Raw genomic sequence first — 18,379 nt, forward strand, 5'->3', positions numbered from 1 at the left:
GATTTTTACTGTGTGATCAGGTAAACCGCGGTGAGATGCTGTGGATGCGGCGCCGATTCTAAAAGAGTGGCCTGAAAAGAAGGAAGGGTTAAAACCGCTGAGTGAGAGAATTTGCTTAAGATGAAAATGAAACCAGTGGCGAGTGGCAGGTGATCCGGATTCTGTGACGAAAAGAGGGTCGTCTGGAGAAGCTTGGTGAGTGAGACAGTGGCTGAGGTACGCAGTGATGGGCTCATAGGGGCTGAGAGGGGAAGTGAGTTTGAAAAGATAGATAGGGGCAGAAATGCCGAGCTGGTCAGTTTTACTGCGTTTGATTCTGAAGGTCAGTGTTCTTTCGTCCAAAATAGATAAATCAGAAAGACAGGGGTGAAAAGCGGGATTATGGGAGGTAGTGGAAGTTGTGAATTCCGAGCAGTGGAGAAAGCCGAAGAAGGCGAGGAGAAACATAGATTCAAGCGTAGCGCAGATGGAGGGAGCAGCGTAACCGTGGCGGAGCGTAAAAAGACAGTAATGCAGTATATGGGAAGTGATGGGGAGGCGTCGATTGGGCGAACGCGGCTCTCGTCTTCTGATTCCTCGGATAAGTAGGGATATTTGGTGGTGTTTGGAAAAGGGATGAGGAGATCCTAATAGCAGAATAAGAAAGAAGTTGATAGCAGACAGATAGACTTTTAAAGTGGAGGAGCGGATCGAAAGATGAATGCTTGAGAAAGTGAGAAAGGAGGACAGAGTGTGAAGGTCTAAAGAAGGAAAAGGAAGGTTTTGGATGTGGTGGACGTTTAAAACACTGCCAACCGGTCCAGTAGGTGGACAAGGTGTTAGGGGATACGGAGTCAATGATGAGATCTTGAGAAGCGGTGGTGAGTTGGTTCATGCTGGATGTGGCTAGAGCGGGAAGATGGTATCGGAATAAGGTGGAGTCGGAGTGGGCTGAGGGTCCATATGTGGTGCCAAGGTCCTGAATTTCTGCAGGTTGGAACGAGAGAGAGCGTCAGCAGTGGGATTAGAAAGGCCGGGTATGTGTAGTGCTTGGAGAGAAAATTGGTGTATGATGGATAACCAAGTCAGACGACGGAGATAAAGCATGATGGATAGATTATTGGATCTGGATTTATTGATGTGTACAACGGTGGAACTGTCGGAATGGATGGAGACGATGCTTCTGTTCCACAGATGGCCCCAAAGCACGGCGGCTGCGACGACGGGATATAACTCCCGCAGAGCAGAGGAGTCGCCGTCTGTAGCCGACTGTTCGATGAGCTCCTGAGGCCAGGGAGAGAAAAACCAACGGGTGCCACAATAGCCTCCGTATCCAAAGGAGGGGGCAGCGTCAGTGAAGAGAAAAAAGTCGGGGTGATCCGACGCTTCTGGAAGGCGAAAGAGAGAAATGCCATTCCAGTGGGAGAGTAGGAGGAGCCAGAAGCGCAATTCAGACAGGCAGGCCTGGTCCAGAGTGACTGTTTGGTAGAGAGAGGTGGCGGAGGAAGACAGCGTGAGAAGATGAGAAATGAAGGATCTGCCTTGGGGAATAATCCGCATGGCGAAATTTAAATGCCCCAAGAGAGAGAGAAGCTGCTGTTTGGAGCAGTGCTGACGTTCAAGGAAGAGAGAGAGGGCATCCTTGATACGGACCAGCTTGTCACGGGGGAGGGAAGCCTGGAGAGAAACGGAATCCAGGGTAATGCCTAGAAATTCCAGAGATGTAGCAGGGCCGACAGTTTTGTCGGGAGAGAGAGGAATGCCCAGACGGTCGAAAGCTGCAGACAGTCGGGTGATGCATCGGGCTGGAGGAGATGTGGGGGCATCGAGGACGAGAAAATCATCCAGCAGATGGACGACGTACGGGATGCGATAAACGTTGAGGAGGATCCAGGACAGCGCTTCGGCTAGGGAGTCGAATATCTTAGGGCTGCTCTTACAGCCGAAGGTGAGGCGGACCGCGAAGTAATATCGCCCGCGCCAACGGACTCCGAAAAGGTGCCAGAAATCGGGATGCAAGGGGACGATTTTAAAAGCAGATACGATGTCCGCCTTGGCCAGCCAGGCACCCCGCCCGAGGAGGCGGATGAGGGAGATCGCGTTGTCCACGCAAGCATACGACATGGAAAAGTCGGCGCTGGGAATCAGGCTGTTGATGGATGGTATGACAGAACCGTGAGGTGCGGAGAGGTCGATGACGATGCGCTGCTTCCCCGAGTACTTGCGCGTGGCAATGCCTATGGGGCTAATGCGATAGGTGGAAAACGGGAGAGAAGAGAAAGGGCCGATCATAAAACCCTCCGCAACTTCTTTGCGCAGAAGCCGGGAAACTACCTCCGGCTCGGCCTCAGCCGAAAGGAGGTTAGCGCAGGAGCAGGAGGAGGAAGGCAGGACAGCTAGACCAGGAGAGAACCCAAAAATAAATCCATCCAGGAGATGAGAGACGAAAACGGGGTCGGGATGGCCGGAGAGGCACGAAGCCAGCTCGGGCACGTTGACAGGTGTGGACAGAAAGCGGAGCAGTCAGCTTCCGCCGTGCTTGGGTGGGCGCCGGGGACAGCCGGAGCGGGAGTGAGCCAGCCCGCAGTAGGAGCAGGCGTGCAGCAGCTTGCAAGACGAGGCGAAGCAGCCGCCCCCGTTGAAATTGTTGCACAGCATGCGATGGCCCAGGAAACTCAGGCGTCTGCCGCGGGCATCACGGGCATCGACGGAGATAACGCGCTGGGGGGAGGGAGCGCGGCCGGCCGGGGCATCCGCGAAGCGTGCAGAAGAGCTCGCGGCCCAGATGAGGGGTCCACGAGGGAGCAGGCAGAGGCGGGGTGGGAGGGATGCCCGCACAGCCCACAGGAAATGGAAGCACGGCCCGCGAAGATCCTGCAGTAAAGTTCCATATCCAAAATGCCCCAGTACGTGGAGACATTCTGCTGCAAGAGGCGGGCTGCAGCCCGAGCAGAAAACAGGCGGTGGTATTCCAAAAATCCCGAGCCACCAAAGCGCACGGCCAGGTCCATTATAACAGAAAGATAATCGTCAAGTTCCTGACGTCGTGCTGGGAAGGATGAGCAGATGATGTCCCTGAACAAGGCGAACTCGGGGACCGTGAGAATCCCCGAGGCGCGAGGCGCCGCTGCGCGGAGTGTGAGGGAAAGATCTCCCACATCAACAGTGCGCGGAGCGGCGAGCGGGGAGGAGGGACGCAACAACAGCGAGAGATCTATATCCGCACCTTGCAGAATTCGCTGGCGAAGCGCAGGCTGGACCAAGGGGGGGGTGAAGACCAGAGCGCCCGGAGGGGGCGGGGCTGGAGCGGCGGTGTAGAGTGAGTAGGAGGGGTCAGGAGGCGGAAGGCGGAGCCCAGGCAGCGCGAGGGAAGAGGCAGGCATGAATTCAGAGGCGGGTGGGCGGGCCATCAAGGAGGGGATGGCGTGGGAAGATGGGGGGATGACGTGGGAAGATGGCGGGACGGAGTGGGGAGGAGGAAACAGAGAAGAGGAGAAGGGGGGGAGAGGAAGCGAAGACTGGAGGCGGGCAGGAGCTGAAGGGAGGGAAAGGAGAGGACGGGGAGGATCACCCAGAAGCGAGGAAGAGGGAACCCCAACGGGGAAGGAGGCCGGCGCCGGGCCAGGTGCGGGGACCGCCACGCTGGCAGGGGGCGCTGGAACGGGGACAGAGCGCCGGGAACGGCTGCGAGGAGGAAGCAACGCCGGGGAGGATTCGCCGCGGGCTGCAGCAGGCTGGGCAGAGGAGCGCCTGGAGCCAGGGCTGGAAGCCTGAAAGAGGGAAAACAGGCAGCGCTTATTGGCCGACCGGGCGAAGGGAACGCCGCGGGACCGGAGCGCCTTCTGCAAACCAGAGACAGTCCAATCGCCAATTGAAGAAGCCGCCTGAGAGGCGGGAGAAGCAGGAGGAGGCCGCGAGAGAGCGGCAGAGGCAGCCGGAGGACGGGAACCAATCCTGGGGGTCGAAGGCCGCCGTCGAGGGGAAGGAGAAGCCGGCGAAGCCCGGCGGCGACGCGAGGACCGCGCGGAGCGCGGAGCAGCTTCGCGGGAGCGGCCAGACCGGGTCGAGGAGCCGGAGGAAGCGACGCCCGCCGAGGAAGCCGGAACGGACACCATGGAGCGCAGTCGAGGAGGCCGGCCGGGAGCGCCGGCGGATGAAGAGCCAGAGGCTGAGAAGAGCTCGTCGTCAGAAGCAGCGAGCTGTAGATCCATGACGAATCAGGTGAGGTGTGCGATACGAAGCAAATGCCAAGTTGTACCACACGCAGGAGGAGAGGAAGTGGGGGTTTAAATAGGGCTAGTGGGTGGAGTAATGGGCGTGGATTATCTCCCAAAATTTAGTTATGAATAACTCCACTTAATCAAAATGGGAAATGTATATAGGTTTTTAACAGAAATGCAAGCTAGTTCCATTTATGGCCAGACAAAAATGGAATTAGGCTTAAGGTTAGAGAGAACTAGACATTTTTTACAGTTTTCGGTTTATGTAAAATGCACTACCAACCTCATATCCACAATCAACAAACCACAAACTTTCTTAGATAAAACATGTAAATCAAATGTAAATAACCATTAATCACAGTGTTGTTCATTTAAAAACTGAAAGGAATCACTTCTCTCTATTCTGAATCTTTTATTTGATCACCTGCTTACTTAACATATTTAAACAATTCAAACTCACACTTTTACAATAACTAATACAGTGTACTGGTATGGGTCAGCAGGAGTGACGTCCTAACCCATTTGACTTTTTGATTTTATTGCATATAATCATATAATACTGTTTTATTTCAGCACAGATTTATTTTTGATTACGTAACAGGTATGAACATCAAGCACTAATCATAGGAGTGACAGATTTGGGTCAACAGGCAGGAGAATTAAATTGCTATCTATTTTAATAATCAATAATCAATAGCTACACACACCATGATCAGCACAAGTTAATTTCAGCAAAACATCAAATTTCATTGTATAACTCTTTTTCTTCAAACTTATCATGATACAGCTAATTAAGGAAAAGTGAGGAATAGTTTTTGTTAAAGGTTTGATTATTCACTGATTATTCTGATGCACTCACAAGTACTGGATTCACCAACACATTAGAAATGATGCTGTATTTTAGCTTCAGAACAACAAATATAAAGGAAACACTGTTGAACTACCAGCTTGTGTTACCATAACAACAGCACAGATGAAGAAAAGAATACAGAACAAACACAGCTCATCTGAATTTTACACAAATAAATTGTATCTCTGTGCTACATATACATTTCATTAAGCCATATATAGTGTACTTGATATATTTTATATTTTCACAGCATGAACATTTATCAAACAGTTTTCTGTGGGTTTATTTTCCTTCTATAATTTTATCTTTATATTAATTGAAGTGATGTTAGTATACAGAAACAGACACAGCACAAACACGAGCAGGAAGCCAGACCGCATCAGAACCAGCTGTTCATGGTGAAGGATGGTGGCACTGAAGTATACAGACCCTCAATCTGTTCCACTATTACTGGTAGAACCCTCGGTCCCTAACACAGAAAAGTGAGAAAGAGAGTGTGTGAGAGAGAGAGACAAAGGGTAAATGATGTGTAAGAGTTCAAGTTTATTCATTCCAACAATCCAAAGAAGCTTTAAAGAGATCCAGGTCCACGTTGCAAATGGGAAACCAGAAATTAAAACTTCCTCAGAGTGAGAGGAAGTCAACACCAGATTGCAAAATAAACAAGAATAAAAGCATTAAATGAAGAATAACTAAAAGAAACAGTAAAAAAAAAGTCTAACTCTACAGCTCAGCTTTATTCACTGAAACTAAGATTAATTCTAGACGAAGGTTAAAATAAATGTTAGATTAATGTTAAAAGGTGTGATCAGGGGAATAGGATTTTACAGCAGAACTTAGATGCTAGCTACTTAAAAGCTAAAATAGCTACAGGGAGCTGACTTTAGATTGGCTAAGCAGGTTCTCAAAAGCTACGAGACGAGGGTAAAGGTCAGCAAAAAAAAGATATTTAAAAAGGTTCTGTGAACTCAATCAAACTAAAAACATCATAATCACAATCACCACTACCACTATTAGCACCATCACTACTATTATCACCACTACCACCATTCCATCATCACTTCCTCTATCATAAGCACAATTACCATAAGCACCAGCACCACTACCACATATTTATCATCACTACCACAATCACTATCACCCTCGTCACCACCATCATCATAATCACCACTGCTACCATTTCCATCACCACCATCATCAACCCCATCACTGCCATCACCATCACCAGTACCACATTTTCATCTTCACTACCACCATTACCATCATAATCACCACTACCACTATTTCCATCATTATCTGTCACCATCAATACTATCATGATAAGAATCATCACTACCACCATCACTGCCATCATAACTACCACTACCACCATTTCAATCACCACCATCATCCCCATTACTGCTTTCATCATAGTAACCATCACCACTACCACCATCACCATCATCCCAGTCACTTCCACCATCATAATCAACACTACCACAATTTCATCACTACTGCCATCAATCCCATTACTGCCACCTTTACCATATTTTCATCATCATTGTCACCATCACCCCCTTCAGCACCATCATCATAATTTCCACTACTACAATTTCATCACTGCCACCATCAATCCCATCAATGCCATCATCATAAGAATCACCATCACTACACCATTTCCATTACCACAACCACCATCATCATAAGCACCATCATCACTACTACATTTTCATCATCACTATCACCATCAATCCCATCACTGCCATCATTATTAGTACCATCCCCAGTACCACAGTTTCATCACTGCCACCATCAATCCCATTACTGCCATTATCATAAACACTATCACTACTACCACAGTTTCATCACTGCCACCATCAATCCCCTTACTGCCATTATCATAAGCACCATCACCACTACCACAGTTTCATCATTCCACCATCAATCCCATCACTGCCATCATCATAAACACTATCACCACTACCACAGTTTCATCACTACCACCATCAATCCCATTACTGCCATTATCATAAAAACTATCACTACTACCACAGTTCCATCACTACCACCATCAATCCCATCACTGCCATTATCATAAACACCATCACTACTACCACAGTTCCATCACTACCACCATCAATCCCATCACTGCCATTATCATAAGCACCATCACCACTACCACAGTTTCATCATTCCACCATCAATCCCATCACTGCCATCATCATAAACACTATCACTACTACCACAGTTTCATCACTGCCACCATCAATCCCATTACTGCCATTATCATAAGCACCATCACCACTACCACAGTTTCATCATTCCACCATCAATCCCATCACTGCCATTATCATAAACACCATCACTACTACCACAGTTTCATCACTACCACCATCAATCCCATTACTGCCATTATCATAAAAACTATCACTACTACCACAGTTTCATCACTACCACATCAATCCCATTACTGCCATCATCATAAACACCATCACCACTACCACAGTTTCATCATTCCACCATCAATTCCATCACTGCCATCATCATAAACACCATCACTACTACCACAGTTTCATCACTACCACCATCAATCCCATCACTGCCATCATCATAAACACCATCACCACTACCACAGTTTCATCACTACCACCATCAATCCCATCACTGCCATCATCATAAGCACCATCACCACTACCACAGTTTCATCATTCCACCATCAATTCCATCACTGCCATTATCATAAACACTATCACCACTACCACAGTTTCATCATTCCACCATCAATCCCATCACTGCCATCATCATAAGCTCCACTACCACCATTTCCATCATCACCACCACCATTATCTTTGTCACTGCTATTTTCATAAGCACCATCACCACTACCATATTTTTATCATCACTGTCGCCATCATTCCCATCACTTCCATCTTCATAATAAACACTACCACATCTTATCACCACTGCCACCATCACCATCACCCCTGTCACCACCACCATTATCATAATCACCATTACCACTATCACATTTTTATCATTACTACCACCGTTATCTTCATCATAATCACCAGTATCATCATAAACATCACTATCAGAACAGCTATGGATCATCTATAATCTCAGAGAGAGAAAAAAGCTATTTTATGTGAGGAATTGTACTGTTGGAATATACCCTATTTCTATAATCCCTTACCATCCCTCCCTGCCCTGCAGGAGCTGAGATTACACTCGAATATGATTGTTCTCGTCCATCCTAATCACAAAGTAAGAGGAAAAACAAAAATAAGGTGCGTAAATTATTCAAATCTGATCCTATGTGTGTGCATCTGTAATCACTCCAGATTATTAAGTAATTACGTAACTGCAAATAAACATTAGATAAACTAACAAAAAGAGTAGTAAATTATGAATGCTTACGCGCCCTCGTCCCGCAGCAGAGAGAGGAACTTACTGACCCGGTACTCCTGATCCATCTGTAACACACAAACCGCATCATCAGACTTATTAACACTGATATACATTAGTTAACAGTGGGTAGGTTTATATAATGAAGTGGACAGAAAGTAAATTGTAAGTATAATCAATGTGTGAATTAATGTGTTAAAATAAGTACCTGCAAGGACATTTCGATAAGCATTAGAAGTTTTTTGATGCCAATCCAAACCCGCTTCCCTTTCACCTGCTGTGCAATTGTAGCTCTTTCTGCATCTGTAAAACTTCCCAGCAGCTGAAAAACACACACACACACACAGGGTTAATCAGGATGAGGAAAACAGTGTTATGTTTGGAAGAAGTGATTATGCTCTTCATTTGAAAATTATTATATTATAGAAATGAAATATTTTGTTTCAGGAGTTAATACATGCAGTTGAAAGTTCTGAGTAGAAAGAATGTAGAAAGAAGCTTTTTGAAATTGGAAGCTTTATAAGCTATTAAAGAGGGTATTATATACAGTAATATTATAGATATTATTGATATTATAGACAGTAAACTATTACTGAGTTTCTGCATTCAACCTACAGTCAGAACAGATTGTACCACTATACGATGGCAGAGACAGGATGTCAGAACCACAAAGCACACAATTACAGCATGGCTGCTCCTGGAAATACACATTAAGGTTAATATTGGAAAAGCATGGATTTGATGTGTTTAGCTGGATTACTAGCTTTTAGTTAAGGGGGGGTTGGTGGTGGACATTGCTGTAGTTGGAGGGTCTAAACTCTGCTGTTTGTAATAATGTCTGTCTCATGCCTCTAAGCTATGGCTATATTAAGCATGGAGTTAAAAGCCTAAAGTAGCTATCAAGTAATAGAAGGAATAACCCACCATGATACAGACCAGTTCCATTAGTTTTATTTATAATTCTGGTGAACCAGAACTCAAAAACAAAGTCTGCTTTTGATTAGTTGGTTTTTGTTTTTTAATTTATCAATTCTTTTGTCAGTTTCATGTCATTTCAATGAACAATGTGGCTTTCTCTGTCTTTAATGAAAGGCTACCGACAATGTTGTCCATGTGTGTTTCATTGTTTGTTTTGGGTTCTAGAATATGTCAATGCAATCACTTCTTCCTACTGCAAAACAGTGGGCCCAACCGGGCACTTCATTGAACCCTATACCGCATCCCGTCCCTCTGCATTTTCTCTACTGGAAAGGGCGCCTCTTGGGACACTATCTATTAGAGGTGGCCTAAAAGGCAATACATAACAGCACCCTTGTCTATTGGAAGAGCAGAAAGGCACCAATAGATGGGCTCTCATTAACAGGCTTTATCAAAATTTTATGATCTACAGTTAACATCATAAAACTTTCAGTTTGGTTCCACACCTCCAGAGCCTCCACCAGATGTTCTCCGCTGGAGATGTTTGGGATGTGGATGGTGGTGCTGAAAGCATCAAGCATCTCCATCTCCTGCAGGACATCCTTGCGACTGGTGGTGCCGATGATGAGCAGCTTACGACCCTGCACACACACGTGTTGGTAAGTGTGTGACAGGTTCCATAGCAGTTTTATTCAAAAAATGTATATAAATACATACTTGAGGAGGAGCTTTCTTCAACAGAACCAGCAGAGCCTGCAGAACCAGGTTAGAGAATCGAGGGCCAATGGGAACATAATCTATAAGAATTATATAGAAAATGATTAGAATCCTGGACAACCCAGCGTTCCCATTATTCAAACACAGGAAGTAAAGCCTCACCCAGCAGACGCTCTATATCATCCACCACCACACAGCTCAGCTGAGACTTATATGCATCATCAAATATCTGTAGGAGACAAAACACTGCTCACCCTGCTGTACACCCCAGTGGTCAACATTTTAATGTTTATACTTAAACTACAGTAAGGTAGTAGCAGTGTAATAGATACATTTATAACAACCTTTTTGATAGCCTGGCACTTGGTGATTTCAGAGTGACCAATCATTTTATCTGGAGAGCAGATTTTAATGAAAGGAAACTGAGAGTCTTCCGCGATTTTCGCAGCCAAAGCTGTTTTTCCACTGTGAGGAGGTCCTGAACAACAAAATAACACACCAATTATAACTGTAAACCTGTGTCTACTGTTCCGATTATATCTATCTACACATGTGTTTGTTGTTAACTGACCCTCCAGCAGCACGGCAACCAGTGGGGTTCGGTCACTGTTCTTTGTTTGCTGGACAAGGAGCTCTCCATCATCCAGAACATGGGTCACCGGATCTCCCCACTTAATAATACCATTCATGATGTAGCTGGCGTAATCCTCCTGATTTGTTCCAAAAGCCTAAAAATAACAAAAGAAATGTTTACAATCAGATATCAAATAAATAACAACTAAAATTTGTGATGGACAGTCATTGGGGTAAAGAGGTAATCTGATAAAGATTACAGATTGTCAATTAAATGTTATTATGTTATAAAGCATTACTATATTAAATCTGAAAGTGTTTAGTTAATTTAACATTTACTTAACTCACTTAACATGTAAAAACGGAAGTGTCTACACTACTTAAACAATCTCATATCCAAAAAAATAACATGTTAAACTATCTCATATCTGCAAAAACACAGTTGAACAAACATTCCACAGTGTCCTACTATATAAAAAAACATATTGATCAAGAGAAATTATTCAGGGAATCCATGCTGCTCCAATGCGTTACCATTACAGAACCTCTCAAACATTTCTTCAGCTGTAACTTTAACCCTCTTTGCAGTCTTACCAAAGAAAAAATGTCCTCACCTGATCCATCAGTGTCAGGCCTGACATTAGAAGGGCTCTTGCCTTGCATATTTCTTCTATTCAAGTAGCCAATACAACTGAAATTATGGCATTTGGTGAATGTTTGCTGTCAGAAGGACAGAAACCCAATCTTGCAACTTTTATTTCATCTGGTCTCTTTTTACAGATAGCCCCAGCATGGTGTATGGAACAGTCACATTCAGGTGTGCAATAATCTTACACCACTTCTGTGGCTGCTGTTATTCCATAGAAGCACACGTTTCCATGGCACAGAACCATGGGCCAAAAGGTTGTTTAGTAGCTATATCCACCTCACTGGTTGCAGTTGGACTAAGGATATGTGTAACACAGTTCTAATAAGGGGTAAAATGTAGTACTTCATCTCCATCTGTCTGCAGAACAACATCCATCTTCAATTTCATCTGGCACCACATTTGTGTCAAATTTACAGTAAGCCTTAACAAATTGTGCAGTTTACTGTCCATTCCTCAGGGTCCAGGAGGGAAGGTGCAGGTCTAATTTGGATTAAAGCAGTGTCTCGTAAAGATTAGATAACAGATCAAAGAAAGATTGAATGAAAATGGCAAAAAACAAAGGAACTCAAAAATAAGCATAGCATCAAAGGTCTCCTTACTCCTTTTCTTGATTCTCCTTCTACTTCCCTTATCATCCTCCTCCTCCTCGACCGCTCTAACCCCTGCATTGTTTGTAGTTTGTCACGTGTTGCTCTGTGCTCCATAAGGAACAGAATTTTGTTCTATTGTGAACTACCACTACTACTACTACTACCACTAGACTTTGTGTGTTGCTCTCCTCTCAGGAATCTGACCTTCACCACAGGACCAGAAGAAGGGACTCACAGGTTTGATGTCGTTATTCAGAGAACCCATGAAGTCATCTCTGGTGACCTGCAGCTTCTCCGCTTTTTCCAGGTCCACCTCCACTGTGGCTGTAGCCTGCACACACACAGACACACACAAGTGTCTGCTCAGAGAGAGCTGAAGACCAGTCTTGTAATCTTAGTAGATAAAGGTTGTGTGTTAATGAAATCTGTTAGGTGTTTGTGGAACTGTGGGGAGATGCTGACCTTGATGTGGCGGTTCATAGCAGTGGACTGGGCCGCTCTGACCAGCCCCTCTAATTCTGCTCCACTGTAGTTCTTTGTTTCAGCTGCAAGCTCCTTCAGATTCACGTCTATGGCCAGCAGATTAAACTCACGCATCTTAGCTGTGTGGATACTGAGGATCTGAACCCGCCCCTTCTCATCTGGCAATCCTGAGAGTGAGAAAAGGAGAGAGGAAGAGAGAAATAGAACAGAAAGAGACATAAAACAGAAAGAGAGAGATTTAAATCTTGAATATATATGTTTATACATTTAATTCATGTTTAGGTGACATAAACAAACTCACACAGACTTACCAATTTCCATTTTCACTTCAAATCGGCCCGGCCTCATCAAAGCGTCGTCGATCAGATCTGGCCTGTTGGTCATTCCTGACCAAAACAGTTTGGAAAACAGATTTAAACAGATATAAAAACAGCTAGTTTCTATATATTAAAAATCTGTCCTCAGTGATGTTCAGTAAGTAATGTGTGATTGTTTTCAGAATGTAGGGTTCTGTAGGGTTTTTCAGTGCCCAGGTGTGTTCAGCAGGTTTCAAGTAATTTTGTAATATTTGGAAGTGCTCAGTAGTTTTCACTAGTGTTTAGTGTTTTTTGTCAGTATGGTTCTAAAGGGTTCAGTATGGTTTAGTAGTGTTCACGGATGTTTAGTAGGTTTCTATAGATGTCAGTATAGTCTAGAAGTGTTGTGGTGTTCTGTGAGGATTTCAGTAGGGCTCAGTAGAATTCAGTGGCATTTAGTGTGGTTCACTAGTGTGCAGTTGTGTTCAATATGGTTTAGTATGCTTGTGATGGGCAGTGCTGCACCATGGGCTGCCAAAAGAAAAGGTGATCTCAAAAGAAGGAAAGAGATCTGAAAAGAAAGCCACACGTAAAAGAAAAGAAAAAAGGTGATCACAAAAGAAAGAAATAGGTCATAAAAGAAAGCCACACACACAAAAAAAGAAAATATCTCAAATAGAGCATAAAGAGAGGACTGAGCAGGGCTCAGTCAGTTTTGAGTTTTATTTGAACTTAAAAGCCGTCTATTTGTTGGTACAAGCCATTTTGTGGCATTTTCTTTGTTCTGTTTCCCAGCTTTTTTCACACCTCTGCTCTGCTCTGCACTTGGATCCCACACCTACCCCAACCGTAACAGAAAGGTGCAATCATCAATGGATCCAGCAGAAGCAGGCACGCTGAAGGAAATCAGCCCCCTCCTCCTAAAACACCTGCACCAGGGGTAGCACTTCCAGCTCAGGGGGACAAACTGATTGCTACTCCTGAGCGCTAGGGGGAGGGGACCAGAGAGCCCTGCGTCAAACCTTCTACCAACCTTCTGGTGGTAGAGAGGCTGGCCCCTGCCTTCTGGAGCTTTACCAAGGTGCGTGCTCTGTAGCAGACTATGTTATAGAGTTTCGTGCTCGAGCCGCTGTGAGCGGTTGGGATGATGGGGCCTTAAAGGCTATATTTCAGCGTGGCCTCAACGGGAGGATAAGGGATGAGCTAGCCACACGAGACCAGCCCTCTGACCTGGCTGTACGAAATGTGTATTCGCCTCGACACCCGTATGCGTCAGAGAGCCCAAGAGCGGGCATACGGGGCTCGGGCTCAGGGGCATAACCTGCCAGACCTTGCTTCCCCTGTTCCCTCAACACCTACATGGGAGATGCCTGAGCCCATGCAGCTTGGGGGCACTCATCTGCCTAGTGCTCCATCTGTCCACTTCCTTTCTGCGATGGCGCAACAGGCTTCTCCCCACAAATCGGGAAATGTAAAGGTCTATCCCAGACGGGGGAGCCGGGACTAGACCAAGGCCCATCCCCCGCATCTGGTTTGACCCTCATGGCAACGCTTAGTTGGTCCTCCCAGCGACTCACCATTTGCCTATCCTTGCTATCGTTGGGCGGGCTGTTGGTTCAGGTATGTCACACATCGCACTTAACCACTAACCCTTCGTGTAGGTGACCACGTGGAACAGATATAACTCTATCTGACAAAGGCCCCAAGCTTGTGGGGTCTTGCGTTACCCCTGGCTACAACAACACAATCATCGGATTGACTGGTCTACACGATTAGTGTTTGCTTGTGGAACTCGATGCCACAGGACCTGCTTAAGGCCTCCTGACCTGGCCCCTTTACCTGTGACATGCCCTGAGCCTAATAGCTCTGACATCTCACCGGTTCCCAAGGAATATTGGGACCTCCGGGAGGTTTCCAACAAGGATATGTCCCAAGTGTTACCCCCACACAGACCATATGACTGTGCAATCAACCTTCTCCCTGATACCACACCACCCAGGGGAAGGTTGTTTGCACTATCACCTCCTGAGCGTAGCGCTATGGAGAAGTATGTTCAGGAGGTCTTTGACTCGGGCTTCATTCAGTCGTCTTTTTCCCCAGCTGGAGCAGGGTTTTTCTTTGTGGGGAAGAAGGATGGTGGCCTTCGACCCTGTATTGATTATCGGGGCCTCAATGCCATCACTGTTTAGGACCGTTATCCCCTGCCTCTCATGCAAACAGCTTTTAAGGCAATACAGCAAGCATCCATTTTTACTAAGCTGGACTTGCGTAGTGCCTATAACCTGATCAGCAAATGGCAGGGGGATGAATGGAAGACAGCTTTCATCACCCCTTCAGGGCACTGCCAGTACTGAGTTATGCCCTTTGGGTTAATGAATGCCCCAGCAGTCTTCCAACAGTTCATTAATGATGTGCTAAGAGAGGCCCTGGATCGGTATGCGTATGTCTACCTCGACGACATCCTTATTTACAGTCGGTCTCGGGAAGAACACAGTTGTGTCAGGCGGGTTCTTCAATTACTCCAAGAGAACAGCCTTTTTGTGACTGGAGAAGTCTGAGTTTCATACTGAGACTGTCTCATTTTTAGGATTTGTTGTCTCCAAAGGCACCATCCGAATGGATCCAGCAAAAATAAAAGCTGTGAGGGACTGGCCTCGGCCTGCCTCTCTCCAGCAGGTACAATCTTTGTTGGGGTTCGCCAACTTCTTTTGCCGGTTTGTGCAAAACTTTAGTACTGTGGCAGCACCCCTCACTGCCCTTACGCAAAAGACCCCAGACCTTTTCGCTGGACCACGGAGGCACAAAAATCCTTTTAAGACATCAAAGCATGGCTAACATTGCCACCAGTTTTTCAGTTGCTGTACCCTGAAGAACCATGTGTTGTCGAGATAGATGCATCCGATGCAGGAGTCAGAGCTGTGCTCTCCCAGCACCAGGGGCCTAAAAAGAAGCTGCATCCCTGTGCTTTCTTCTCGAGGAAGTTGTCCCCGGCTGAACGGAATTACAGCATTGAGGACAAGGAGCTTCTGGCTGTAAAGCTTGCACTGGAAGAGTGGAGACACTGGCTAGAGGGGGCTAATAAACACTCATTTACTGTCTGGACTGACCACAAGAACCTGGCCTATATACAGCAGGCAAAGCGGCTTAACCCTCGACAGGCCCAATGGGCCTTGTTTTTTGGCCGCTTCCACTTTTTGCTGTCGTATAGGCCAGGTTCAAAAAACACTAAGCCAGCCATGATCCCTCCTCCAAACCTATCCTGCCAGCTGCACAGATTCTGGCTCCTCTCCGCTGGGGCATTAAAGTGCCATAAGAGGGGCACTGAACCAAGATCCTGATCCCGGAGGTGGGCCTACCAACCGGCAATACGTGCCTGCCAGTGTCCGCCAGCAGGTCCTACAGTGGGGACACTCCTCTCCTTTCCCTGGGCATCCCGGGGTCACCCGAACCAAGGAGTTCCTTTGTCTGTGATTTTGGTGGCCTGGAATGGAGAAGGATGTTCGTGTTTTGTAGCGGCCTGCCAGGTCTGTGCAAAAAACAAGACACCCAGGTCTCGACCACCAGGTCTGCTTCATCCCCTACCAATTCCAGCCCGTCCTTGGTCCCACATTTTGCTGGATTTTGTGACGGGTCTGGCCCCCTCCAGGGGCATACAGCCATCCTGGTAATAGTTGATCGGTTCTCCAAGGCATGCAAGTTCGTGGCCTTGCCAAAACTTCCCTCTGCCAAGGAGACAGCTGACTTGCTGTTACAGCATGTCATCAGGGTCCGTCGGATGCCCAGTGACCTAGTGTCGGACCGAGGACCCCAATTTACAAGCAGATTCTGGGGGGGGAGGGGGGTTGTTAGAGAATGGGGGCCACAGCTAGCTTAGTGTCTGGATTCCACCCAGAATCCAACGGTCAGACAGAACAGGTAAATCAGGACTAGGGTCAGATGTTGCGCTGCCTGACTGCCAGTAACTCCTCTACCTGGTCCGACCAGCTTCTGTGGGCAGACTACACCCACAATACCCTGTGGCACTCCTCACGGGGCATGTCGCCCTTCAAGTGTCAGTTCGGCTATCCTCCACCTTTGTTCACGGGACAGGAGGCTGCCAGCAAGGGGACTAGTAGACATAGGGGAGAAAATGTAGAGTAGGATCCCAAATCTCCAACTCCCAGAATCCCTGGCGGTAATTAGCATCAACCAGCTGCACATGTGCACTACCCTATATAAACCTCAGTCAAACCAGGCCTCACTGTTGCACCTTCACAGAGGGGTGACAGGTACTAGAGGGTATAAAAAAAGAAAAGAAAAGGTTATCTCAAAAGAAGGAAAGAGCTCTGCACTCTGCTCTGCACTCTGGTCTGTTGGTGTTCTCTTCTGCTGGTGTGCTGCTGTTAGCTTGCTCTAATCCTCTACACTTTTCTCTGTTTTCTTCTCTTTCACTCTCTTCACACTTACTAATCCACTTTTAGTCTGCTTCATCTTTGCTCTACACACCTATTAATCCACTCTCAGTCTACTTTTATAGACTTTTTCCTCAGGTTTGCTGGATTTGCTGCTGCAGTTTGTTTGTGTAAGTTTTTAATTTCAACTGAAACAAGGTGAGTGCTTTTTTACCATGGCTACTGCTCAGGTTTACTCCTGTTTAGAGTGTGGCATGTATAGCTTAGACCCTTTGTCCATTGATACTGGTAAAATATAATGGTATTTGTACTAAGTGTGAGATAGTTAGCACCTTGGTGGATAAGGTGAATAAGTTAGAACTGCACATCCGGGGTTTAATAAGGGATAGACAGCATGATTCACTGTTAGCAGCCCCGGGTGTCTCAGGGAGAGTTAGTACCCCCTCAACACCAGCCTTAGAGCCCTCACAGCGGGGCAAATGGGTAACGTCTCGGCGGCATAGTCGAAAGGCTAAGGCTAATGCTAACGCAAAGGCCACAGCCAGCCCACCTGAACACCACGCTCCCCCAGTTCACGTGTCAAACAGGTTTGCCCCGCTCAGTGAAGCACCAACTGAGGAGCCTGTTAAAGACACTCTGGTTATAGGAGACTCTATTGTCCGATACGTGAAATTAGCTACTCTTTTAGGGGCACCAGCGGCAACAGTTACTTGCTTACCGGGAGCCAGAGCACCGGACATTAGTGGCAACCTCAGGCTGTTAGGGAAGAGGAGATATTCGAGGGAAGTAATTCATGTAGGGGCCAATGATATCCGTCTGAAGTCTGAAGTAACTAAGGCTAATATTGAAGAGGTGATTAAACAGGCCCAGATGCTGTCCGAGGAGGTAATCTGCTCTGGCCCCATCCCAATGAGGCGTGGTGATGAAGCCTGGATGTCCAAGTGGTCTGCAGAAAATCATGTGGGCTTTATAGATAACTGGCTACAGTTTGAGGGCAAGCCTGGTCTTTTAGGTAGGGATGGTGTCCACCCCACGCGGGAGGGTGCTGCCTTATTTTCATGCAGCATAGCTCATTGACTTTTATCTAGTCGGCAGAGTAGTTTTAGAAGCTGCTGACAATCCAGAGCCGGGACCAGGCCACAGACAGAGAGGCTTAACCAACCGTCTGCGAGCTGCAAAGAGACATTACCAAGATACCAATGTATTCAGACTGTGTCTGTCCCCCGAGTCAAACAAAAATGTCAAAAAACTAAAACAGTCAATCCAAATAACTTAACTTATATTAAACAATCATATCCAGACTGTAGTACTAACACCTCAAACCTAAAG

General features: G+C 46.4%; 1 protein-coding gene across 3 annotated transcripts in view; it reads right to left on the reverse strand.

The window, feature by feature from the left end:
- Nucleotides 1-4,591: 4,591 nt before the first annotated feature.
- The window catches only part of nsfa (N-ethylmaleimide-sensitive factor a), a 52,605-nt gene continuing 38,817 nt past the window's right edge, over nucleotides 4,592-18,379 (reverse strand). For 2 of the 3 annotated variants that reach the window (XM_022667957.2, XM_022667955.2), the window contains 12 exons: nucleotides 12,675-12,749; nucleotides 12,343-12,530; nucleotides 12,116-12,211; nucleotides 10,640-10,796; nucleotides 10,413-10,546; nucleotides 10,231-10,297; nucleotides 10,069-10,148; nucleotides 9,858-9,992; nucleotides 8,642-8,755; nucleotides 8,446-8,501; nucleotides 8,222-8,281; nucleotides 5,404-5,518 (listed from right to left, as the gene is read on the reverse strand). In XM_022667957.2, coding sequence (XP_022523678.1) covers nucleotides 8,251-8,281; nucleotides 8,446-8,501; nucleotides 8,642-8,755; nucleotides 9,858-9,992; nucleotides 10,069-10,148; nucleotides 10,231-10,297; nucleotides 10,413-10,546; nucleotides 10,640-10,796; nucleotides 12,116-12,211; nucleotides 12,343-12,530; nucleotides 12,675-12,749 — 1,133 coding nt within the window. In that variant the 3' untranslated portion in view covers nucleotides 5,404-5,518; nucleotides 8,222-8,250. Of the gene's footprint in view, nucleotides 5,519-8,221; nucleotides 8,282-8,445; nucleotides 8,502-8,641; nucleotides 8,756-9,857; nucleotides 9,993-10,068; nucleotides 10,149-10,230; nucleotides 10,298-10,412; nucleotides 10,547-10,639; nucleotides 10,797-12,115; nucleotides 12,212-12,342; nucleotides 12,531-12,674; nucleotides 12,750-18,379 lie in introns of all 3 variants that reach the window. The other variant, XM_022667956.2, reaches the window with a different exon arrangement.

The sequence above is a fragment of the Astyanax mexicanus genome, chromosome 19 (genome assembly GCF_023375975.1).
Source record: "Astyanax mexicanus isolate ESR-SI-001 chromosome 19, AstMex3_surface, whole genome shotgun sequence".
Lineage (NCBI taxonomy): Eukaryota > Metazoa > Chordata > Actinopteri > Characiformes > Acestrorhamphidae > Astyanax > Astyanax mexicanus.